This window comes from Nasonia vitripennis (genome assembly GCF_009193385.2).
Source record: "Nasonia vitripennis strain AsymCx chromosome 2 unlocalized genomic scaffold, Nvit_psr_1.1 chr2_random0004, whole genome shotgun sequence".
Taxonomy (NCBI): domain Eukaryota; kingdom Metazoa; phylum Arthropoda; class Insecta; order Hymenoptera; family Pteromalidae; genus Nasonia; species Nasonia vitripennis.
The window spans coordinates 662,398-689,221 of NW_022279610.1; the positions used below are offsets into that span (position 1 = coordinate 662,398).

The 26,824-nt window shown below is 36.1% G+C and overlaps 3 protein-coding genes across 3 annotated transcripts in view; 1 reads left to right on the forward strand and 2 right to left on the reverse strand.

The window, feature by feature from the left end:
* The window catches only part of LOC107981889, a 1,212,633-nt gene that overhangs the window by 595,186 nt on the left and 590,623 nt on the right, over window positions 1-26,824 (reverse strand). The gene's annotated exons all lie outside the window — the stretch shown is intronic.
* Window positions 23,623-24,142, forward strand: LOC116416282 (protein phosphatase 1 regulatory subunit 15A-like). The gene is made up of 2 exons (XM_031923999.1): window positions 23,623-23,883; window positions 23,934-24,142. Exons 1-2 carry the CDS (start codon window positions 23,793-23,795, stop codon window positions 24,140-24,142), a joined length of 300 nt encoding a protein of 99 aa, XP_031779859.1. The 5' UTR covers window positions 23,623-23,792.
* LOC103316163 lies at window positions 24,192-24,996 on the reverse strand. The gene is made up of 2 exons (XM_031924000.1): window positions 24,929-24,996; window positions 24,192-24,540 (listed from the first exon to the last, which is right to left on the reverse strand). Exons 1-2 carry the CDS (start codon window positions 24,994-24,996, stop codon window positions 24,192-24,194), a joined length of 417 nt encoding a protein of 138 aa, XP_031779860.1.

Sequence of the window (26,824 nt, forward strand, 5' to 3'; positions counted from 1 at the left end):
AGAGAGCGCTCTGACTCGTCGTTGACTCTCGTTGTTACGGTGGGCAGTTTGGCAACGTCGCGTGTAGTCGCACTTCTTCTCAGCTTTATAACCTTGATGGCCGTGTATAAAAGCGTGTTGTTCGTCATGCCTGTTGTATTTTGATCACCGAATTGTTCGTAGTTTACTTCTTAGTAGCTCGGTTCCTCCACGTTGGGTTCAGCAGTGTGAATTTCGTCCCCTAATTTTTCGCTATTTTCGTGCGTTTAATAATTTATCGAAATAATTTTTCCACAACGACAGTAATTCGTTGTCATTTTTTACGAGGTCCCCGATTTCGTCCTTCATTAATTGCGCTCTACTCCTAAAACCTTTTCTGATGTCGTTAATCCCTCTGTACATTTCGCGGGGGTTATTTTCCTTACTGTTAGTTTCTATTCTCCTAATAAGATTCTTTTGATACTCCCGCTTCTTATTTCTGTAGATCGCGCTCGTCTGTTTCCTTACGTTAGAATACTCTTCTACGGTCCTATCGCTTCTATTTTGTAAGCTATCTCATTTAGCCTTTTTGCGCCTTTCAAACCAGAGTTCGCACTCTTCGTCAAACCATGGTTTGCTCTTTGGCTTTTTCTTTTTACCCAGTACTTTGTTTGCGGCCTCTTTTACCGTTTTTTCGATGTCCCCCCATAAGCTATTCGGTTCGTCATTCCCCTCCGGCGATGTGTTTGCTTCTTCAAGTGCCTGAAACCTGTTATTAATTTCTATCTGGTACCTAATTCGCTCTGTTCTATCTCGTAGTTTCTCAATATCGAAGCTTTCTACCTAGTTTGCTCGCTTACTATTTTGATTCGCTATTAGTCTAGCTCTTAATTTGGCTACTACTAGGAAGTGGTCCGAGTCGCTATTTGCCCCTCTGTAAGCCCTTACGTCAAGAACATTAGTATGACGTCTTTTTTCAATGAGGAAATGATCAATTTGGTTCTGTGTGGCCCCGTCCGGCGATGTCCACGTTGCCTTGTGTATGTTCTTGTGCTTAAAACACGTAGTTTTGATTATAAGATCTTTTGCCGCCGCGAAATTTATGACCCTAATACCGTTATCATTGCTAGCTTCGTGCAGGCTTTCCTTACCTATAGTAGGCCTAAACATTTCCTCCCTACCTATTTTAGCATTGAAATCGCCTAATACTATTCTTGTGTCGTAAGACGCGAACTGGTCGATTACCTGCTCTAAAGTTTCGTAATAGAGATCCTTAGCTTCTTCTTCTTTGTCCTCCGTAGGACAGTGTACATTAATAAATACATATCTATACCATTCACCTTCGATAATGATGTACGAGAGCCTATCATTGATGGATTTGAAACTTTTAACCGAATGTATGATGCTTTTGCTTACGAGAAATCCGGTGCCTAGAGATCCCCCACTCCCGGCCCCATACAGGTACGTGAAGTTACCCGATGCTAGTACACCGCCATCTGGCCACCGCGATTCCTGTATTGCTACCAAATCTAGATTGTACCTATCAGCTTCCTTTACGAGTTCTTTAAACGCACCTGCTCTGTATAGACTGCGAACATTCCAAGTTCCGACCCTTAAGTCCCTTTTGGTTCGGATTTGATTTTTTTGAGCCATGATGTTATGTTAAACCCGCGCGCTTCGGATCCTGTTCCGATCGTAGGTGAGTCCACCGTTCATAGAGGTGATAACCCCCATACCTCTCTAGAACTAAGTATGAGAGCTTTCCGACTTTGACGAGGACAGTGTCAATTCGTCGTCAGACACACTAAGGTTTCATTCTCGCATCCTAACGCCCCCGTGCAAGACAGCGCGCCTTCGCTGGCATGGTTACCGCGTAAGACCAGGTAACGAATCATTCTACACATCCCCTTTCGGGGCAGTTGTCATCGCTCCCGCATCCTCCTCGGCAGCAGGATTTTTGCCCATTTTTGTAATGTGTGATGAAAGAGATAGATTGAGAGATAAGAGATAATGTGAAGTGTTTTTGTTGTTGTGATGCTTGCGTAGTGTTTCTAGATGAATGCGTTCGACAGTGTGGGCTCATCACACCCACGCCTGTTCCTATCGGCTGTCCGCGGCTGCTTATTCAATTTATTCGCAGCTAACCTCTTTCTCAGGGGCTGTTCCTCTATCCGCAACCTAAGGACGCGCTGTGTAGTGGTGATAGGCACCCACCCGTCCGATCTGGACGACAACGCCCAAGACCCGCTTAGGGTAGCGGCATTGTAACAGTTCGATGGGAATAATAATAATAATAATAATAATAATAATAATAATAATAATAATAATAATAACAGAGTGACCACGCCGGAATGTACGTACTGCGGACAGTCTTGGAACGACGCGGAGCACACATTTTTCAGGTGCAACTAATGGACCAAGCAGCGACAGAGACTCGAGACATTACTAGACACGACGATTACACCAGATAACGTGACGAAACTGATGATTACCAGCGAAGACGCGTGGAGAAGCATTGCGACATACGTTGGTAGCATCTTGCGAGATAAGAAAGAGGATGGATATTTGGATAATTGACCGAGAGCGAGAGTGGGAGAATATAAATATAAGCGTAGCTATGAATGACTGGAAGTAAGGAATGAATGTGCAGAGGAAGCGCAAAGGACATGGGCCCAGTTCCAAGTAATGTCATAAACCGTACCGGGCTGGTGTCGGGCGTCCAGGGAGATATGTGTTTAGTGGGTAGGGGTGGCCGCCGCCGCCGAGTCCCACACTTGGAGTTCTCGCAAGGGAAAACCAGTCAGTCCGCCACAAGGATTCACAGGCTCCTACAAAAAACAATAATAATAATAATAAACAGACAGAAGCAGCGGAAATACCGGCAGACGAGATACCTCTTTTTACAGAAGGCGAACTCATCGCGGCAACTTCGTCCCTTAAGAGTAGCAGACCACCGGGACTGGATGGCATCCCTGCGGAAATGCTCAGGATCGTCGCGTCTCAACGGCCTGAGCTGCTCTTGGAAATGTACAACCAGTGCCTGGTGCAGGGAGTTTTTAGCTCGCGGTGGAAAAGAGCAAGACTTGTACTGATTGAAAAACCGAAAAAAGAAGCGGATACGAATACTTCCTATAGACCACTGAGTCTTTTAGACACAATGGTAAAGACGGGGAAAGCACTGGTTAAACCGCGAATACTAAGTGCTGTACGCAAAGCAGGAGACCTTTCCGATAAACAGTATGGCTTTAGAAAAGGACGATCCACCATAGGGGACGTTAGAGAGGTAACAGACACGGTAAAGAAAGTAGAGGAAGTTAGACACGCGACTAGAGACATCGTGATTCTGGTCACGTTAGACGTAAAAAGCGCGTTCAACTCGGCAAGATGGACCGACATACTTGCTGGCTTAGAATCATTCGGTATGCCGCGATACATTATGCGTCTTACGGAAGATTATCTGAAGGACCGGGTTATCGAGTATGACAGTTAAACGCGATCATCAGCAGAGTGCTATGGTGAATGGCGAACCACGGATTGACTTTAGCACTTGATAAGACCGAAATTGTCCTACTAACAGGAAAGCGGATACCGACCATCATACCCATGAAGGTAGGCAGCGAGACTATAACGACGAAACCATCAGCCAATTATCTAGGAATAACTCTAGACACGAAGTTGAACTATGGGGAGCACCTAGATCGCGTCTGTAAAAAAGCCACGACTAAAATAGCGCAACTTAGCCGACTCATGGTTAACGTCCGTGGGCCTAGACCAACTGTTAGGCGGCTACTCATGGCAACCACTAACTCTATCCTGTTATATGGAGCAGAGGTGTGGGCCGACGCTATGACTATGAATAAGTATCGGAAAAAGATTATGGCGGTACAGCGAAGGGGGGCCCTTAGAATAGCATGCTCTTACCGGACGGTTGCGGCCGAGGCATCAATGGTAATCGCGGGGGTAATCCCCGTAGATCTTCTTGCGATTGAACGCAAGCGGATCTACGAGGTTCGTTTAGCGTCGAATAGCACCTCAATTGCCGCGGAAGAAAGAGAAATAACAATGCGCAATTGGTAAACCAGGTGGACCGATTGTCCAAAGGCTAGATGGACTAGGACCCTTATAAAAGATGTGGGCCCGTGGGTGGACAGGAAATGGGGGGAGGTCAACTTTTACCTTACCCAATTTTTCTCCGGTCACGGATACTTTAGGAGCTACCTGTTCGCAATGAACAGGGTGGCAACACCGGGGTGTAAGTACTGCGGTGACGAACGGGACGACGTGAGACACACGTTTTTTGACTGTCCTCACTGGGCTGAAAAGCGTAGAGCACTGGAGCTGACGATAGGGGCGTTCACGCCCGAAACTGTAGTCGAAACGATGCTTGACAGTAAGCAGAACTGGGACGAGATAAAGGCGTACGTGGAGACGGTTCTCCGCGCGAAAAACAATTACGGTTGTTTACAGAACTAGTTGACGGCTAGAATAGCTTAAGACAGGCGACCCCCCGAAGGAATGCGAAAGCGGTTACCGGGGGGGTTTTCGTGGTCCTATGAGAGGTGAAGTTTTAGTGAGCATGCCTGGCGTTGTCCCGCATCAGGAGAGTCTCACACACGGGGAGGCCCGCACGGCTCCGGTCATGGTGCATTAAGCATTTCTCCAACTCTCCGGATAAACAAAAAAATAATAATAATAATAATAATAATACATAGATACAGGTACAGATAGATTTTCTCAAGATTTACTATCTATATTTGATAAAAATTGGTATTACAATTTCCATAGAAAGAAAAATGTCTGCTTCTGGTTTTCTACTTATAGATGTATTTTGTGTTTTATGTACAATCATTGGATAACTTGTTTTTTCTGATTTCGATACTTTTATGATATCGTTTTTTAGTACACTATTAGGTTTAATTATTGATAATAATTCAGGGCGTTCTTTAACTTTTTTTATGCGCAAATCAATCTTGTTTTTTGTTTCTCCTTTTTCATAGGAGTTTGCGGTACCAAAAAACAAAGCTTGCTCATATCTACTTGTAGGTATATGAACTAAAAAAACCACTCCCGTAGGCATTTTCTTTTGAACTATCGACAGTATAGAAAGGAAGGAAGTCGTCTTATGTGATGTTATGATTTTTATGAAATTAGATATATTACAACAATTATTAATAGCTATGTTCAAATTAATGACTGGTCTTAAATTAAAATACTTTATTTTTACTGTATATGAAGTTTTCTGGAAATAAAAGTTTAATAAAACGTAATTCTTATAGAAAAACCTATTTGTTGTTTTACCAAACATTTTTCAAAGACACAGTAATGTTTAAAATAAATAAAATAAATAATAAATGCATCTAAACTCTCAAATCGTCAAAAGAATATCATAGATCCGTACAGATTTTTAAGAAAACATGTAATTCTCTTCCACTAGCGGAATAGGATGAAGCTAAGTGCCAATGACTTGGCAGCGGTTTTTGTTATATTTTTCCTAAATTGTTTAAAAAATGAATGAACTTATTTAATATATTCAGGTATAATGTAAAAAAGATAAAACAATGTTTATATGTGCCATATTATCTGGTATGACATTTTTTCGAAGGTCGAAATTCAGAATTTCTATATTGCAGCTACCGCAGACTTACTTAAGATATGAGCTTCAAAGGGCACTTTTATACTGATAGATATTTTTTAAACACATATAGTTTCCAGATGAATGTAGGGTTCTGCAAAAAATATAAATTAAAAAAGTTTTCTGAGAATAATCAATAAAATTTATTTAAACACTTTAACAAGTAACAAATTCTATGTTAATATCCGGACAACATTTTTAAATAAAATTTTTTTGCAACCCCACATTCGTCTAGAAACTATATGTGTTCGAAGCATATCTATCAGTATTAAAGTGCCCTTCGAAGCCCAAATCTTAAGTAAGTCTGCGGTAGCTGAAAAATGGAAATTCTGAATTTTGGCCTCCGAAGAAATGTCATACCTGATATTATGGCACATACAAACATTGTTTTATCTCTTTTACAATATACCTAAATATATTCAATAATTTAGTTACTGATAGTTACTAATATTAAAAATATAAACAAAAAATTGGATTTCTCATTTTTTGACAATTTAAGGTGTATCCGTCCTCTTAAACCGTGATAATCACCTCGATTCGTTCGAATTATAACCGTGTATGCTGTTCCCGAGACTGCGGCTTAACCGAAAGGATCATCGTGTAACTTCGCCTTGAGCCTGCCTGTCGTGCGACTATGCTACCTCTCCCTCGAAGGAGACGTCCTGGGGCTCGAGCTAGTTCCCGAGAGCAAGTGGAATCTCCTATTCGTAAGTGTAAGCTCTCTACTTCTCACTCTCTCACTAGCTCACACCCGATCTCTGATTACGCCAGTGAAGAGTTTTCTCCCATTCGCGCACTTTTTGTGTAACGCCCAAAGGAGAGACACACTACACGCGCCGGAAAGATTTTGCAAGTTAGAGCTTTTGAGAGATTTTTTACTGTGGGGTGTAGAGTTTCTTTGAGTTTCGTGGGGACGTGCTGTGAATAAGACGAGCAGTCAGATCAAGATGACGACTTGGACTCCCCTGGGCCACTTCAACCGCAAGAGAGAGAGAGAGAGAGAGAGAGAGAGAGAGAGAAGAAAGAAGCGCCAAGGTCATCGCCAGGAAGTCGCCATACCGAGCTGCCAACGTCGGACAAGGCGTCAAGGCGAATAAGTAGGTGTACTCAGAGACAAGTTAGAGAATACGCGGACGTGATCGAGGAGAGGAGCGAAAGGGCAAACGTGATTGAGAGTGCGCCTGTGTGAGTGAGAGAGATAAAGAGATAGAACGAAGAAGAGAGAGGCGCGAACGCGGACGCGAGAATAACGACGTGCAGCAATCGCTTCGTCAAGAAGTTTGGCATCGGCCACGACGGCGTGGCTTGCGAGCGCGCGCCTTTGTTCTTAGATTGCAACGCAACACGCAGGAATAGAGGAAAACGCAAGAGAGTGTATGCGAGAGAAAGAGTGAATGTTTAGAGATTCTTGTATCGGATCGAAGGACGGGCAAGAGAAATAAGGTGCTGTAAATAGCTCCGTGAACTGTATGATTAACTCTCACGGATCGATATAAAAACTATATTACAAATTGCGAAATCGTTTGCAAAGTTTGCAAAAGCAAGTCCAAAAATTGCGGGTGGCTTAGTTTATTAATAAAACGAAGAACACCTTCCATGCCCCAAAAAACACATATTTGAGATTTATTTACTAAACGCAAAATGGTTTGAATATGAAACCTTCATTAATCGTTTGCAAATTAATTGCGGATTATGCAAATAACTTTGTTTTCACTTAATTCGACTTATTAATTGAATTATTAATTGATTAATTTTGTGAGGCAATGGTTAGGTTATATTCCGATAAGCAAGTCCAGCGGCTGCTATACTCTGCTTCGTCTTTACGGCGAATACACATGTTTTCTTTTTAATCTAACCTGTAAAATGCATTTGTTGTGATGATGTAAATATAATGCGGGTACTTTTGTTGGAGATATTAATAAGTACATATAACTAGATAGATTCAATTTAAATTTAAAGTGCACTGATAAGTACGTCTAGGAGATGATTGACCTCGGCTATGGCAAGAAACTCATTCAGCTAACAAAACTGGCCACAGCTGATTTCATTATACGCTTCAAGTAACTATTCTGAATTGCTGGTGAAACCGAAGATCAGATTTAATAGGCACAACTTTATCAATCTCCAAGATAAACTACTTAATCAGAATAATCAGTTACGACGTTCATAACTCTCAGCTGTGTAGGAGTTTCTGTGTGCAGTATTTAGGTATTGAAAAAGATAAAATTTGTCTTTAAATTTATTTATCTTTAAAAGATAAAGATGGAAGTGTAGACTCTCTTACCAATGAGCAGATCTTGTATGCCGTTGTTCAGGTATGCTTGATTTACAATTCAACATTTGGTTCATTTATTTTATGAAATATTAAAGCATTCTCTGTTTTTAAATACTGCACAAGATTATACAGGAACAGTCTATATGAGAAAGTTTAGTATTCTACATCAAAGGTCTACAGAGCGAGAGCAAGAGTCAGAGGTTTTTTAATTTACATGACCTAATGACATAATTGATATGAGGTTGATATAACTATAAGTACTTTAATATTATATTTAATAATTGATCAATTAATAACAAAAAAGTCAAAAGTTAATAATGTCAACCACAATAGCAGTGCGCCAACAAGAAATAAAACATTGTACACAATTATAATAAAAACAAGGTCTAGTGGCATGTCTCAAAGCAACTACGAGAAGTTGTTCAAGAAGATTTACTGTAAAACTTAAATTTGAACTTGGAAGAGTGCTTTGAGTTAACAAAGTAAAGTACAAGTTAAAGTAATTGCCATGATCTGGAGCTTTGAAGAAAACTTTTGAATCGGAGTTAAATATGCTGAATTTAAAAGAGCCAAGTTTTGAAATCTACCAACAGCGACAAAAAACCAGCAGTGAATAAAAAAGATGTTATAAGAGGCTACATGACCAATCATCTAGTCTGCGTTGCTGTTGGAAAAGTTAATGTGGAGGCTGAGCGTGTTGTAACAGTAATGATTGTACTTGCTTGTGAAGGTCAAGCTTCTTATCCACCTCTGGGACTTGTAAACGCTGAAGATCTACCAGACACATACAAGTAAGTTGTCAAAATGTTTTTCTTAAGTGTAAATAAAATGAACATTGTGTTTGAGAACTTGTATTCAAAGTTGCTACTGGAACGAAGGTCTTGTATGAATTTTGAATGCCAGAGTGTTTATGTATCTTTTTTTATTTTTTCTTGGACGCATAAATTTAGTCGAGTGAACAGGGTGACACTCATAGTCTGGTCTTAAAATAAGATATTTTTTAAGTGAAGTCCTCTCATGACTTGATCTTGCACTTAATGCATAGTTATATCAAAACAGTAGGATACTTTTATATTACAACTGAATAACTAAACCATCTTAGTATGCTGCAAAGATGTTAATAAAAGAAGACCGCAGACCAATATTATATGCATCTGCAGAGAGTGTAGTTAACCAATGACAACTACATGTGTGTTGCGAATCACAACAGTGCCTAGCTGTTCTGAAAACCTGTTGATCATAATGAATCTACATCAATAAATAAATAATTTAGTAATGCAATATAATTTTGTTTTGCTTAAACTTCCTAGATTCCAAAGCTGATGGCAGATCGACTGATGATTAGGAATACTATAAGTGCGCCAACTTTTTAGAGAAGTATTTCCAGACCAAGATGAAGGATTGAGCAACTGTCTGTATCTATCCACGCCTTTTCCGATGTCTCTCTTTTTGAGGATCTTGCTTCCAATCCACTAGAGTAAAGCTGACCGCTGAATACGAGTACATCACTGCTGAGTTATTTATATTATTGTTACTAAGTTTTATCAAACTAAATTTTACCTTTAATTAATTCTCTTTATTAATAGGTTAATTATTTACAGGGTTTAACAGTATGAATGTGGCTGTCGAGGCTGGTGTCATCGCCGTCAGGTTCAGCGCTAAAGCTTTGTCCAAGGTGTGTTTAAAATTCAAGCCAAGTCCTGATGCCCCGAAACTCGATAAAGGTGCAACCTCTATAGCATTTTGGGTTTACTGGACAAGTACAGGACGGCCTAGAGTCGACGTTTGCTCGCCCAGTAGATTCGCTAACCTCTGAAGGGCCTTGCGATGATCAAGGAGAGACATGAGGTTGTCGGGACTTTTCTAGATAACTCAACATTAAGCACTGAATCGAGCGAAGATTTTTTGAGGAGAGTACTGGAACTCCAGCAGTTAGTCAAGAAGCTGGCAAATAAGACGGCTGGCATGTGCGAGTGTTACAAGTAAGTTGATGCGTTTAGTTTTGTTTATACAGTTTTTTTAATCGTTCTCGACATTATTATTAGTAAGATTAAATATATGATCCTCATTATAATCAAATTTGTTACATCACTTTCTTGTTACTCGCCTTGATGTTCCAATAGACTAATCTGAAAAAAAGATTGTTGTACACAAATGTAAATCAAATGAAAATTAGATTTACTTGTTTAAGGGTAAATATTGCTGTTTTACCTTTAAATTGTGACTTTTGGAATTTCAATTTCTACATAAATTAACAAGGCTATATTCAGCTTTAAATTATTTTCTACTCTTGGTGCTCCGTTTCTAGTACTTGAATTATTGTACTCGTACCAAGAATCTCCAACACTTCTACAATATGCAATATAATGTCTTGAATTGCTACATCTAATAGCTTCTTTATAAGCAACAATTTTTACTAATATGAACGTTTTCTCATCTATAGTAATTGTACGAATAATTTTGTTTAATTCTATGTCATTTACTGTGCTATCTTTTGTATGGTTCTGCAAGTCTTCGATATCAACACAAAGTACATTATTAATTTCTTATTTTACATGTAATTTATTTTCACACTTTTCACGTAAACAAATTTTCATTTATATCTTGTTCTGTACTTAGGTAATCCATACGACTATAATACTTATAAATAGCTATGTTACACATTTTACAAGTCATATGTTTATACACACTAGAACCCATAAGTTTTTCATGAAACTCTCCTATGCTTCTGTTCTAGGTATAACAAGAGCTACTTGCATTGCAAATATTTGCAATCATTGAAACTCGAGCACTATATAATGCTTTTGCATTAAAGGTAGTCACATAGTTATAAAGGACGGCTAAAAGTTCATGATTTGTTCTAATAGTTTTAGAATAAGAATTGTTGATAAAAGTCTGGAATGTTTGTATAGTATAATAGGCCTTTGTGAAAATTTCTATTACTGTATCAAAATAACTGGATGTTTTGATTATTTGTCTTGCTCCATTCATCACTTTAGGTACAGATTCATTATAATTTTTTATAACTTACCTTTTTTGGGTTGATTTAATGGTTTTTGATTAAAGGGATGAATTTCTTGACAAGGTTAAAGATTTTATTACCTCTTTTATTGTTACTTTGGATTGGCACGCTTGAATTTTTCTTGTTCATTTGTGGCTTACTATGTAAAGTATGGTCTGTAGATAATGGAATTAAAATTTTTTTTCAGGGTGGACTCTAGGTGATGATTTATAAGATATCTTGGTATCGTTCTTGAAATCAACATATGTCTTGTTATTTTGTCTTATGTCCTTGCAACGATAACACTGTAGGTGTGACAGTTGTACTTTTGGATTTTATCGTAGTCCTACTCAAATTTATACTTTCTTTATTATTTTCATGAACAGTTTTCATTTGTATGTTGTCAATAAGGAAATAATCATAAATTGAATTTATCAGCGTGCTCACATCTTTTTTAGAAAATTCTACTTCGTTGTTAGTACAATTATCTATTGGATCAACTTCATCTTCATCACTACTCGTATCTGAGTTAACACTTTCTTCACTTGAACTACTGCCATATTCTAATTTTATTGGCTTGTTTAAGCCTCCTCAATTTTCCTTATGGTAAATATGGCTGATTTCTGGATTAAGTTTTTTTATTTTTCTAATCTTTTCTTTCGCAGCTAAATTAATAACAGTTTCTAATATTACATTAACATATTCTATATTTTATAGCAAATATTTATCTACAGTTATGTTCGAGTCAGGTACAATCTTTTTAACAAGATGATCCTTAAAGTCTTTTTTATACAAGTTCACTAGTGATAACTCATTTTCTTAAGTTTGGGCATCATTCGATTTTTTTGACATTACTCTAGACCGAATGATAAACTCTATAGACAGTTGGATTAATGATTTGCAAAAATCTCGGTTATAGTATGCATTACTTTTTTTAGTTTCTAATATAAATTCAAGTGTGCTTTCTATTTCTTCAATATTATTCTTGCTATACGTAACATCCACTTTAAGATTTTGTACTTTAGTCATAATTTCTGTAAAACATTTTTTTGTGTATTCACTTTGGAATTGACTGTAAGTTATAATAAATATCTTAAGCAACAAATTTTGAAATGTATTTATATCATTTTGTTTACTGAGGATTATTATCATCAGTAAACAAAATGATATAAATACAGTATACATAAAATAATTTAACTGATTCTAAACTCTTTTTTTGCATTCAATCCCATCTTTTCACTTTTATAATTAAAAGCATTATATCAGTGTTGATGACACATCTTGGCAAAAATACTACTATCCCCAGCTGTCAAAGATCTAAAACATGTGTTCAAATAATCTTCATATGTCATATTTATATTGAACGATGAATTTGCAGATGTATAATAAACCCAACAATGATGCACTGTAACTCGACGTGATATAGATAAACCATTCATTAATAATGTTGGAATTCGCCAATAATGTGTACGCACAAATGTACACAGATATACACAGATGCAGATATACAGTACAGAGAGGCCTAAACCGAAAGGTCGACTACCTGGGATTTATGACACCCACGCCAGTGTCAGTCTAGTTGAAGCAGCAACGCTTCAATCCGGGCAGAACAGCAGCCAAGCGCACATCAAGGGAAGGACATACAGACTATACTTTACTACAGCATCTATACCTATATATACAGTCAAGCAGCAGTCATAAAGTTATCATTGATATTCACACTTACTCTTGTACACATATTTTAATAATTGTTAACCAATAAAGTATTTTATTATATCATACACTCAACGCATATTACTGATATTTCCAACAAATAATCTATTGAAAAAACTATTAAGTGATGGCATTGATATGATTCCAGTTGATATTTGAGATATACGTATGAATTGGTTAAAAAATATGGTACTGAAAGAGTACAAATATAAATTTGTATCAGCTGAAATAAAGCTTTTACAAAATGTTCCAACTGAAGCAAAAAAGAAATTTGTACTTTCAGGCGAATCTGAGATTAAATTAATTGCTATTATTGCTCCATGATGAATGCTAAATGGATAAAAAGTTAGTTCCTGCACAATTGGCTTGTATAGCACATTGTTGAATATTGAAATCAAAGATTTTCGTATTTTCATTTTTTTAATTTCTGTATCATCACATGCATTTCTCTCTTTCAATTTTTGTGTGAATTGCACTTTACTTTTATTTAACTCTAATTTTATCATATAACAATATCGTGAAACATAAAATTGCAACTTTTCTGGATGTATATGTGTTTTCTCGGTGAGTTGATTTTTATTTAGGTTATCACAAATAGTTGACCAACCAGTATCGCTGAGTTTTCTAGTTTTCCCTTGTACATCAAAAACATTGTGCTTCCTTATCTCTTGTAATCGATCTTTGTGACTAATTTTTTAACTTTTACCCTTTTTCCCTTTTTGAATTGTAATTTTACATGTGACAATTTCCTAAGACATTTTTTTATAATTTGTTGTACGATCTTGTTGTTAAAACGTACTTCAATGATGATATTGTTCGAAAATGTGTAATCCTGTATAAATACTAATATTACGTCGAATCAAGGGATTTCATTTCAAAATTCTTGAAGTCTGATTTCCAAGAAGCATTGATTTTGTAAGAAAAGAAGATATGATAAACCGCTAGAACAAACACCAGCGCCACCTGTGATAATACTTAGAAATGCTCTAAAGTAATATACCATATGACTGGGATATACTTTATACTTGCAGTGCATATACAATGATAACACATGTCGTTCTTTTTTTTTAATAGTTATCACATGTTACAAAATAACAGTTTGCAGTTGGTAGACAAAAATTGGATTCAACGTTTGATCTTCGTATTTGTCGAGTTTAATGTTATCTGATTATTTTGTTAATAAAATATCTGGAAAAGTTTTTATTTTCAAGACTTACGAGTCTGCTGTGCATTTTAAGCATGTAATTTTCATTTTTCGTTTTGATAAGCACAACAAAAAGTCTTTCATTAATTTATATATTTGATACTGCTGTACTTAGATTACAGAAAGAATGCCCCGAAAACCAAAAATCAAGGCAGAAGATTCGCAATCAAAGCTTACAGAATGGCCTACAATTTTCAAAAAGAACAAATTAGTTAGTAATAAGCACTCAGTATGGGCTGATATTAAGAATGCTTTAAGATTGAACATGAGAGCAAGCCCGCTGCATTTATATGTTTATAACAATCGGCATCAGTGTAAAACATTTCTGGAAAATCACTTTAGAATCACATACGAAAATGTAAGAAAAAGACGCATTGAGAGCGATCCAGATTATGTTCCTTACGATAATACTGATCTAAATCCTTTGGATTGTGATGAATTAAATTTTAATCTAATCATACCAACGCATGAAATCATCAAATCATTTACTGAGAAAAAAAGGCTGAGAGTTGGATTGCTAATCTGCATGCAGCAATTGTTAGAGCTCAAGGTTTACCTTGTCCATACGATTGCAAAGGTGGCTATATCACAAAGGATCAGTTTAAGTTTGGTGGTACATGTACTGAATGCAAAACTACTATAAGAGGTGAAAGTTAGATCATCGAGGATTTAGGACCAGATAACAATCACTGTACACACCTCTGCTACGCAAGTTATCCCTCACAGTCGAAAGAAAAAGATTTCTGGTAAAAACAGAAAAAATATAAAAGCTGTTTTGTTGAACAAATTACCTGTTGACTACAGATTAGAGCTGATTGGTACTGCAAAATCTGCGTATGAAACTACCGATTTAGATACTACTTTAAAATACAGGAAAATAAGAGAAGAGGCACAAAATGAAGATATTGGGTATGATAAGTTCAAATCGCTATCAATATCTAAAAGTACTTTTATTTCACACTGCAGCATTCGCAAGTTGTCAGTAAATCCATTTCATATATTTTATTGGACTGATAACCAAATAGAATTTTGGAATAAAGTATAAAGTCAAAGATTGCCTTTATCCATCGATGCTACAGGTAGCTTAGTCAAGAAATATCTTTATGACAATGGCTTAAAAAGCAAATCCATTTATTATTGTGTATTGGTTATTGGAATAGCTGGTAAGATTATACCGCTTTTACAAGGGTTACTATCAATACATTTATTTCAATCAATCATTATATTTCAATAATTCAAGAACATTATATTACTATCAATACATTTATTTCAATCAATCATTATATTTCAATAAATCAAGAACCATTAAGTACATGAATTATTGAAATATAAATAAACAGCTGGAAATGGGGGAGGTAATGGTGGGAGGCACACCCGGCTCCCGGGTGGGGTAGATCTCTTGCCGGAATTTTCCATCAAAACTGATATGATGATCCCACGCTACTTCTTTGGAAGAAGATACGGGGTCGTGATACCGACAAGAGAAGAATGGAAGGCCCGCAGGGATAGTCTACCAGGAACTGGGGACGTCTGGTACACAGATGGGTCTAGGGCAGAGACTGGCACTGGTTCGGGGTACTACTGCCAAAGGGATGGAAGGGGAACCTTCTTTTCCCTAGAGGGTATGCTACGGTCTTCCAGACCGAGATATACGCTATACTGACCTGCGCTCAGAGGAACATTGAACTCGGCGCAAGGGATAGAATTATCACCATTTGCTCAGACAGTCAGGCGGCACTTAGAGCACTCATGGCTCATAGGACGACCTCCAGACTGGTCTGGGAATGCAAAGTGGTTGTAAATCAGCTGACCGCTCGCAATAACAAGGTCAGGCTGCTCTGAGTCCCAGGGCACACCGGGATCAGGGGTAACGAAATAGCAGATAGACTTGCAGCTTTGGGTGCTAATCACCCTCCAATCGAGCCGGGGCCCTACACAGGTGCCGCAAGGTGCCTGCTAACGGGCGAAATCCGGGGCTGGGTTGAGAAGGAACACACTAAGGAATGGCAAGGAGCTGAAGGATGCAGACAAGCCAAAGCGGTAATGGGACAGGATACCAATGTCGGCTGGACCAAGTGCATCGCAGGAGGCAGCAGAAATAACTCCCGACTCCTGACACAGATAGTGACCGGGCACATCCGCTTAAGGTACCACGGTCTGAAGATGGGGAAGGAGGCTACGGGTATATGCAGGTGGTGAGAGGGGGCGGAAGAAACGTCTAGCCATGTACTGACTGCCCAAAATTTGCGCAGCTCAGACATCAGTGCTTGGGGGAGCTTTTCCCCACGTATGAAGAGATTAGGGCACTGGACGCGGGAGCCATATTGACCTTCTGGAGAAGGGCAGGCTTACCTACGTAGTGGATGCCATGATGAAGGGTGTGGGGTAGGTACAATGGGTTTACAGCCTAAGTACCAGGGATCTTGGTGGTCCCCCCTTCATAATAATAATAATAACAATAATAAGATGTAGCGCATTTGATACATGCTGTAAAATGTTGGAAAGCTTTGACATCAGTTGAAGTTAATGTTGGCGTCTTTTACTTGAGATGTATAGGATATTTGACACAAGTAAAATCTTCAAAGCAGTTTGAAGATGTTCTGATGTCAGTTATCATTATTTCACAAAGCTCTGTGGTTAAAACAGAATGTTCAAGGAGAAAAGAGCTATTAAACGAAATGTTCCAAATTTGCTTCTGATTGTCAATCAAGTGACGTGAAAACTTCTTAAATCGAGACTGAACCTAATCATTCCGGTAATAAGCTAACATTATTTATTGGTGGAATTTTTAATAAAGCTTTGGAATTAAGTTGTATGGATGACCAAATAACTAATGAGGCTAATTATTATCATTGTCTCGACTTAATAATTAATTTAAAGTAGTTATTCGTTTCCTTCGTGGACCAATGTTATGAAAAACATATTTTATTCTCGTAATGATGTTGGTCAAGATCTAAGGCATTTAAAAAAAAAGAAGGAATCTATTCGATAACTAATAATAATGCAAAAGTTTGTACTGAAAGATAAAAAGACAATTTACCTTACCAATTTTGGATTCTTGCACATTGAAAAAAATAATCAAAAATTCAAAAAAGATATTAAGGAGCAAAATTTTTTTGATATTGATTTAGAAAGCATACAAATATCTGAAAATCATCAAAATGTCTCTTCAAATACGTTAGATACACCAATATTAAATCATTCAATATTGGATGATCAAGTTTCTACTATTAAAGTAGCTAAGAGCTTTCAAAATCCAATAGCAAGCATTAAAGAATCAGATATTACAGATCAAGTCATTTACGAAGAAACAGTTTATTATGAAAATTCAAATATTCAGCTTGGCAATTTTAAAGAAACAGTTTGTTCTGGGGATTCAAATATTCAGCTTTGTAATTTTGAAGGAACAGTTTGTTCTAAAGATTTAGAAAATTTCATTCTAAATATTCAGAATGAAACATCAATGGCCAAAGTGCATTCTGCGATAAAACAACTATAGATGCAGAGGTGTTAGATGCAACTCAAAGGCCTTCGAATAATTTGATAGTTCGTGATACGTCAAAAGGTGTTTGCCAAGAAATAGAAAGTTTATCTGCAAATAAAAATGATTACAGTTATACTGAAGTATTCCGGGCAGATGAGAGCATGAGTTTAGTAGAATCTGACACTTGTATGCATCTGCACTTTGGCCATTGGCGAAATTTGATACTAAATGGTTCGATTTTGCCACCTATTTCTACCTCTATGATGCAAAATATCAAATTGGTTAATACGTGTCCAATAGACAGTATTATAGTATTATTTACAATGGCTCATTGTTCTGAAGGTTTTTTGAATAAAGTTATGTTATGTTTGTTATGAAGTTAGTTTTTAAAATAATGGTTTCTAAAAAAAATGATGAATTTTTCACAATTTTCCAGAAATATATTGAAGCACAATCAAGATACATCTATTATGTAAGCAGAATGGACTACTGCAAATCTCGACCACAATTATATTCTCAGACACAAGAATCCTCGTGGCTTTTAATCAACTGTAAAGATAATATTGTACGTTTATTTGATAGCGTGATGTTAAATAAATATTCCGTCCAAAAAACGACCAAATGCGCATGCAACCACTCTAACATACAAAGATATGATGTATAATCTGTAAATACAAACTTCAAAATAAATGATGGTTTAATTAAGGAACTAGAAGATTATTTGAAAACGTTATTTTTAAAATGAACTAAGACATGCTTCAAATGTAAAATAAGAGAAGCGTCGATAAATTATAAAATAAATAGTTATTTATGTGTTGAGTTAGAGACGAATTTTCTGTTTCACAGTGATATGCAGTGTTATTTGAAAAGTATTCCTCTTAATTTAAAACTATGTAATGAAGACTATAATACGCATACATACGATTAGCAGATGGACGTTGGAAAGAGCGGAATAATTTGAAAAATGTTATAATACGTCATACTGAAAAAAGCAAAATAAAAATCAGACCAGCTTTACTATTTAATGCTAGATTTCATGTGTACAAAAGGTTAACATTTTTTTTTTGCTTATTTGATAAATAATGATTTTATATAGCATGAAGAGAACTAAACATGAACTTAATATTTTTATTTTTATTTCAGGGACTTGATAACGTATTTTTAGAACATTACTTCACAAATACCGATTATGAAAACATGAGGCACAATAAAAATTCAAGCTCGAAGAAACTCGGCTATTTTGAGAGCTTAGGTTTCCGAAAGAAAATGTTTAATTCTTTAATTTTAAAAGTGGCAAGACCGAAGTTTACTTGTCAAAAATATTTTTTCAATAATTGCTAAGTTTACAAAACCGTTACTCTTTTTTATAAATAATACTTCAATCCATACACTATATACGCATTAATTTAATAGTTTATTTATTTAAAATATCTATCACACGTCTTATCCCCAAATAATTTTTCACAAGAATTTCACCAATTCGACTTATGATAATTCACACCAAAATTAAAAAAGTTATCACAGAAAGAAGTTTCAAATAATTTTCTTAAGCTGGTTCTTTCATCCGAGTCATGCTTTATCCATGTATTTGCGATAAGACTATCGATTTTCGGTGTTAATCAACGGTAGAATAAATGCACATTTTTCTGTTTAAGATACACATTCGTAATAACACAAACAATAATTTTACCACAAATATGATTATTCAATAATAAAGGACATTAATTTCTCTACGCAGGTCCTTATTTGTACGCCTTCAATTTTCTAAATACATGTGATTCAATATACGTAAATAAATTTCACACACGTAGATTTACAAATTGAATAAAAAAATGTTGACAGGTCTTCAAAAACTCGCAAAACTCAAGAAATAAACTGAGATTTCTCATCTTAATCGCAACAACGGCATCTGCATTTGAAGCCAAAAAACAGAATTAAACAGTACATAATTATAAGATTATGGGTTCACTGTTGGATGAAGTTCTCATAGTTGCGGACGGTTCGTATTTTCTTCTTCATAGCGTTTATCAGGTCGAAAGGTTGCAGCACTACGAATACGTCTCTTTCCAGAGGATTATCAAAATAATCACGACTGTTTTCTTCATTCCAGTTGAGCAACCAATTCTTGACTTCGATGAGGGTCCATGGTGCCGACGTCGGCGGACCAACCAAAGTCCTCTGACTCGGAGCGGCGAATCAGCGTCGTCACGGGGTAGCGTAGAAGTCGCCTAACTATCATTTCCATCTGAGAAACATGTTTATGCATTAAAGTACAAGGAAAAGTACATGCATATGGCACGTGTTATGCAGAAAACACGTCAACGTAAACATAATTTTCGTTTTTATTGAATAATGTTTTGAATGATGTTATATACAAGTCTCTTCATTACTAAATCGTTAATAGCCTTGCAAGAATAAAGTTATGAGATGTAAATTTGACAAATTTACATGGATTAAATTTGTAACAGAAAAGTATACTAGATTATGTAGAAAGTATGAAATTTATTTAATGCGTATATGAAGTCATGATGCAAGTCACGCAAAAAAATTCAATTTTCCAACAATTATTGCGAAGATTACAAGATTTTAGGTTTTGATAAATGAGTGGTAACTTACAACTGGCAAAGTATAATTCTTTAGTATACCTCTGACTGAACTGGCGAAGGTCTCCTTGTTCATTATAAATCACCAATGTGTAGTGCATTGTAGAGCAAAAGAAGCTTCTTCTGTTTCCAGTCACCAATCTTATAAATTAAGGAAACATTGTAATAACTTAATGGGTCCAGCCTGGGTTAATTCCTACAAATAAAACAACAAAATATTCTCCTCATAAATTTTTTTATTTTTCGTAAATTAAAGAACAAAAAATATGTTCTGAAAATATTTACACTATACACTATTTATACTAAGAAATATCATATATATACTATACAAAATCACTGACCAAAATTCATGACATTTTACTATATAAATAAGTGTTTTTAGTCACTTGCCACGGCTTTGTGAAAGATCTAGACCGTCTTCTGTACTCTATCCGTGCCTTAAACATGACTTCTCACACCTAATAACAGACATTTCTGAAAAATATTAATTAAATTTTATTATCCATACGTTGTATACGTAGCTAATAAATTTAATTAATATTTTTCACACTGTACTTGTTGCTAACAACATTTAATTAATATTATTTATAAATGTCTTTTATTAGATCTGAGGGGGCATGTTTAAGGTACATTTTAAGCCCGGGTAGATTAAAGAAGACGGTCCGGATCTTTCACAAAGCCGTGGCAAGTGACTAAAAACACTTATTTACATAGTAAAATGTCACGAATTCTGGTCAGTGATTTTGTATAGTATATATATGATATTTTCCAGTAGAAATAGTGTATATTGTAAATATTTTTAGTAGATATTTTTGGTTTTTCAATTTACATAAAAAGAACAAATTTTATCAGACGAATATTTTGTTGTTTTGTTGCAGAATTTGACCCAGGCTGGACCCTTTAATGCATTAACCACACAGTTCGAAAGCAATAAACGAAAGCGATGTTATCTTTACAGTCTCTACGGCCAAGTTTGAACCTCACACACACAGCATGGCTTATCTCGTTGCTCAATTGCATCACCTGCTAATCTTTCAAAGTCAGCTGTGGTAGCGGTTGTTGAACCCACGGTGCTGAAGCTGCTGTTAATGTTAAGATTGATACGGCAGTACATGCTGATGTGCTATTGGTGATTGTGGTACTTGTACTTGGGATGCTAACAACCATAATAGTCATTGGATTGTCAAAGGTACGGTACTCGATTAGGGTTGCTTACTGCTCACCCTCATTACTCGAACTATGCGATCTGTAACACACATAAACACGATATTTTGCATTGATAATTAAATGTTAACGATGATGCTGATGCTTGAGTATATCTCAAATCATTCTAAAAGTTAAAAATTCAGTTGACGAGATGAGCAAGTATGCATAATTTTATTTTTTATGCATTCTTTAAGGAACACGCTCTTGTAGCTGAAGTTATCAAGTCTCTCACCTTCGTTGTTACTATTCGCCGCCGTAATAGCTGCAGCCGTTGTTCCTCTGGTCAGTCGCAAAATCAGCAGTATCAAAGGAGTAGCTCTCCTGGGCTATTGCATCGAGCTAAAAAATCCCCCCAGCACAGCGCCTAGCGAAAAAGCGCGTGAGGGGAAGTGAGCGCAGCGTCCGCGACGCCGTTGCTAAGGAGGTCGGTGGCGGCGAACGGAGTAACAAAGAGAGCCGAAGAGATCAAAAAGCGCAATTCTTTCGCAAAGTCTGACGATCTGCATGTGACATCCACAACTAATTTTAAAAAATTTTCCAGACACTTAATTTCCAGGTTAAGTCAATAAGAGAACAGCCAAGCCTCGATTTTTGAGCATCTGCTGCAGTTTTCTTTCGTTTATATTTGCGGTAAAATTTCAAAAAACGTCAAGAGCTGTCTTTTTGGAGCAGCTGCGGCTGTCTTTTCGCGATTTTCCAGCCTTATGACACTGGCAAACAGCACGAGGAGCTCGATCTGCGTCGAGACCCGGAGAATACAGTTTTTTTTGGAGCATAAATTCTGAAAACGGCGAGAGCTGCCCTTCGTAACACTGGCAAATCGCACGAGAAACATTTTCCGCGGGCTTATTAGCGGGACTTTATGCGGTTCTTTCCGAGGGTCTATTGTTGGGACTTGCTGCGGCTCTTTCCGCGGGCCTATCTGCGGAACTTTATGCGGAGCTTTCGGCTGGACGTTATGCGGGCCTATCAGCGAGACTAAAAAACCCTATTAATCTATTTATCTCTCTCGCTACTATATCATAAGCTTCATCTGTTTTTTTCTATACAATATTGATACATTAACCAATTTCATTGTTAATTTATTACAGAATAGCTTGACCTATACATTAGGATTGGATTTCCTCCTGAAGGATGATGTAATGCTAAATAGCGAAATTGGAATTATAGACATGGTAGGTTTATCAAAATTTTTAGTATATTACATTGACTAGTAATGACTAGTGGTATCACTCGTGCTTTACTGTATAGTGTTTTACCACTCGGCGCTCTCCCTCTCTCTCTCTCTCTCTCTCTCTCTCTCTCTCTCTCCCCCTCTCTCGCTAGTGATGCCATCTCTCTCTCACACACACACGCAGACACACATTGACACTGCTCTTGTATAGAAGAATCTTACGCTGCCAATCATTTGCGGTATCTAGTAGGTTCCTGTTTTACCAACTTGTTCTCTTACATTATAGCTCTCTATATTAAATGTTTTATAATTTTTTTTAAAAATATATATATCAAACATTTATTGTCGTATAAATTAAAGTATTATAATTTTTATTTGTTACAAGTAGATATCAACTTCTGTAAATGGCGTATATTATTTAGCAAAAGTAGAATGTATGAAGGCTAGACTTGAAGTTATGGCTAAAAGAAAAAGTGGTGCTGGAGTACAGGTAATAAAGAAGAAGAAGCAGACTATCACTGATCGTGTGCGTTGGATTGATATGGACAACGCTTTTGAAAATCGCATGAGGACTGTGTTTATAGCAAATTTAACACATATTGATGTACTTACTTTTGTACAAGACGCATCAATATTATTTTCAAGAGGAATAAAAAAGATGATTGCTAAAGACAAAGCTTTAAAAGTGAACACTGTTTTGTCATGTAAATTCAAAAAAATATGCATAAAAAATAACGAAGAAAAAGAAGAAGAAGAATGCATTGAGATCAAATATTTTAACACGCAAAATCATGAAATTTGATCTGCATCATCGTTAAACGAATGATTCAAATCGAATGTTATTGAACCTCTACTCACAGATATTGAGGAATTTCAGGAACGTGACTCTGACTGGGCTCTACTTTCTATTGAAAATATACAGATAAATATAAATAAAGACATTTATTTATGACGAGAGACATTTCTAAAAAATATGAATTAAATATAGTTAGCAACAAATTTGTTATCTAAAAAATATCAATTAAACATTGCTAGCAACAGAATTTGTTGCTAGCAGTATTTAATTCATATTTTTTAGAAATGTCTCTCGATCGGTCCGAGGGGGCATGTTTAAGGTACATTTTAAGCCCGGATAGAGTAAAGAAGACGGTCCGGATCTTTCAAAAAGCAGTGTCAAGTGACTGAAAACACTTATTTATATAATGAAATGTCATCAATTTTGGTCAATGATTTTACAAGGTATATACATGTTTTTTTTCGATAAAAATGGTGTATATTTTATATATTTTCAATAGAATTTTTTTTTTTCAAATTACATCAAATCAAACATTTTTTGGTAAGAAGAATATCTTTTTGTTTTTTTGCAGGATTTAACCCAGGCTTGACCCTTTAAGGCTTCAGTTGTAAAGAAAACCATTGAATTTAGTGACTACTTGAACTGTCTACAAAATTCATGCATTCAGAGTCGAGAGCAGTATGCTATAAGATCAAAACATCATAACGTCGAGACCATTAGACAGAGAAAAATTGCTCTTAGTCCTTATGACGATAAAAGATTCCTTCAAGAGAACAATACAGATACACTTGCCTGGGGGCAGTACAAAATACAACAACAACAACAACAACAAAATGGGTAAGTTCAAATTATAACTATACATACGTTTTACGCAAAATTCAATTTAGAAACGTTTAATTCCAGCAAAGAGAAGTGTGTACGATTCAAGGAAGAGCCTACCATTCACTTGATGTATACATGGAGATTTGCGCATCACCAAGCTCGATGTGGGAAGTGGGAGGAGGCTGCACGTGATCGAGAACGTTTCAGACGAAGAATTGTGCAGACAAATGAAATTATAATGCCAGTACTTTTGAAAAAATTGAAGGAAATGTAAAGTAAATGAACAATAAATAGTTATTTAATCATAATTTATTTGTATGTGTTTACATATCATTCTTATTTATCCAACTATTGTGAGTATTGTCAAAACTTAGCCATTTTACATAAACTGTATTACCACTTTTTTTCAAAACTTTCTCAATCAAATAGATATCTGAATATTTAGTTTTGAGAAGTTCTTCCTCATAGAATCCTCCAGCTATTGGCTTGTCATAATAGTCCTTTAGATGATAAGTGTAGGGCTTCGTGGGTGAAACTCGGGTTATTGTAAGGACTTCGGTTGACCAATTGGGTGTATAGCCTTTGTCGAAAACCTCCTTGTTTCTACTCACACGAACTTTATCACCAATTTTAAATTTAGCTCGCTTGAAATGATTTCTACTCTTCAGCTTTCTAATTCGATTAAGAATGTGATTAACTTTGTCTCTATTCACTTCTGCAGGCTATTCCTATTGTTCGATGACGACTATTATTATACTGCAAAGTTAAATTATGTAAGATATCCAACCATTTGTAAGTGCCATGCAAACTAAATAACTTCCACATCTTGCTTTTTAGAGTGCGATTAAAACGTTCGCAAATTGATGCTTTAAGATTACTGTAGGTAGAGTATAAATGAATTTTATAACCTTTCATTAGTTTATCAAAATCTTTATTGTAAAATTCTTTTCCACGATCAGTTTGCAAATTTTTAGGTACTCTTTTTTGCAATAGTATTGATTTCATAGTTTGAGTTATAAATTTTCCAGTTTTTTGTTTTATTGGAACAGTCCAAGCATACTTTGAGAATACATCAATGACTGTGAGCAGGTATTTAAACCCTTTATTCTGCTTAGCATATGGAATCATTTCAACAAGATCTGCCTGCCATGTTTCGTCGATGTCTTTGATGAGGACAGAGCGACGTGGATAAGTACGTCGAGCAGGTTTATGAAGTTCCTCCACTAGTCCTGCTTTCATGCTGATTGTCAAGTATATTTACAGTAGAATCCAAGATTTGTAATTTCTCTTGCAAATCTGATAGTTTGGAGTATATCCTAGAAAATTCAGCCTCAATATTTATAATTTTGTCATTCACTACACTCTCCAATTCCTGCACAATTTTTTCAGCTTTTTGTTTAATCATCTTTTTCACAGACTTTAAATTTACTGCATCATCTCGATCTGTAGCATCTCCAACATTACACAGTTTTCGGTTCTCTAAATCAAAATTTCCATCACTGGTTAGCTTGAATCCTAGTCCAGGTGGTCCTCGAGATGCGTCTGCATAGATCAGTTGACGTTCAAACACATCGATGCTCATTTTGATACTGAGTCAATAATTCCAGCTTCACGAAGCTACTCAATGATTGATTGTATTTCACAAAATCAGTATATTTCTTACTGTAATTTTCTCGAATACTCTCGTTTGCTTTATAGTATTTTTTATGTGCATTTGTATCTTTTAAAATTTTAGCATAATTTTTCTCATCAATATCAGTGATTAAAGTATCATCAGGATATTTCTTAAACAGTAGCTTAACTAGTCCAGTAGCTTTTTCATACTCTGTATTACCAACGATAATTTTATCTTTTTTAAAACTTATAGGACTGTCTCCAATCATCAATGAATCATCACGCATTTTGCGCACACCATACACTGTATCCAATGTTTGTGTTTGTCCATTAAGCAGCAATTGAACATTTTCATCTATATTATCGCTCCTGACTGTTTGTTCATGTTCTGAAATATCTGAATCGCTATTAATATCTTCGATCTCATGCTGATCTGGCTCTTCTACAGCTGACTCAAAAGCTGATTCTCCAAGATCATCGTCAGGATCATCAACGTTATTATCGTTAATGTAGTCGTCGTCGTTGTCGGCATCGTCATCTTTTTTTTTAATCGGTCTCAATTTTCTCTTCTTTCTCTTTTCCATTTAATTGCTGGTGGCAAAGTTGTTTCTTGTTTTATTCTATGCTCACTTACATCGATTAGCTTTTGTAGAGGTTTCATAATCGGTTTGAACGAATCATTCAAACTTATTTCCGCTTCTAATTTATTCTATTTTAATAAATCATACTTTCTTTTCACAGCGTTTCGAGCTTTCTCAACTTCACGTAGGACTGTAGTTTGTTGATTAAAATCAGACATCATGATAGTTTAGAGTCTCACAACTGAATGCTAAATTTCTCCCGTATTCTGTATATTTATTACAAACTGATCAAAACCTTTTCTGTATCGACCATCATTAATATGACGATCTTTGTCTATGACGAGAAAACTATGATTGCCATCATTCCAGCACATTGAGAAAATATCTTTGAAACGTTTATATGTCACATCCGTATTAACGTGATCGTTGTAAACATGTTTCAAATTCATATCATCTTGACGAAAAATTACTAACAAATTGACGTTGTCACGCACTAAATGTTTCGGTACTTGTGCATATGACTGACACAAGTAAAAGACATTATCCTGTTTTTCACAGGCGATATCATCAAAGACAAAAATTGAATTGGGTCGAGCTTCATCTAGACGCTGCTTGCAAAGAACACGACATTGCCTACTCGAAAAATCCTGATAACATTCAAGAGAGAAACGTAGCTGATAAAATTTTAGCAGAGAAGGCGTGGAAAAGAGTGAAATCTAGTGACGCTGGTTTGAACGAAAGAAAAAAGTTAAAATCTAAGC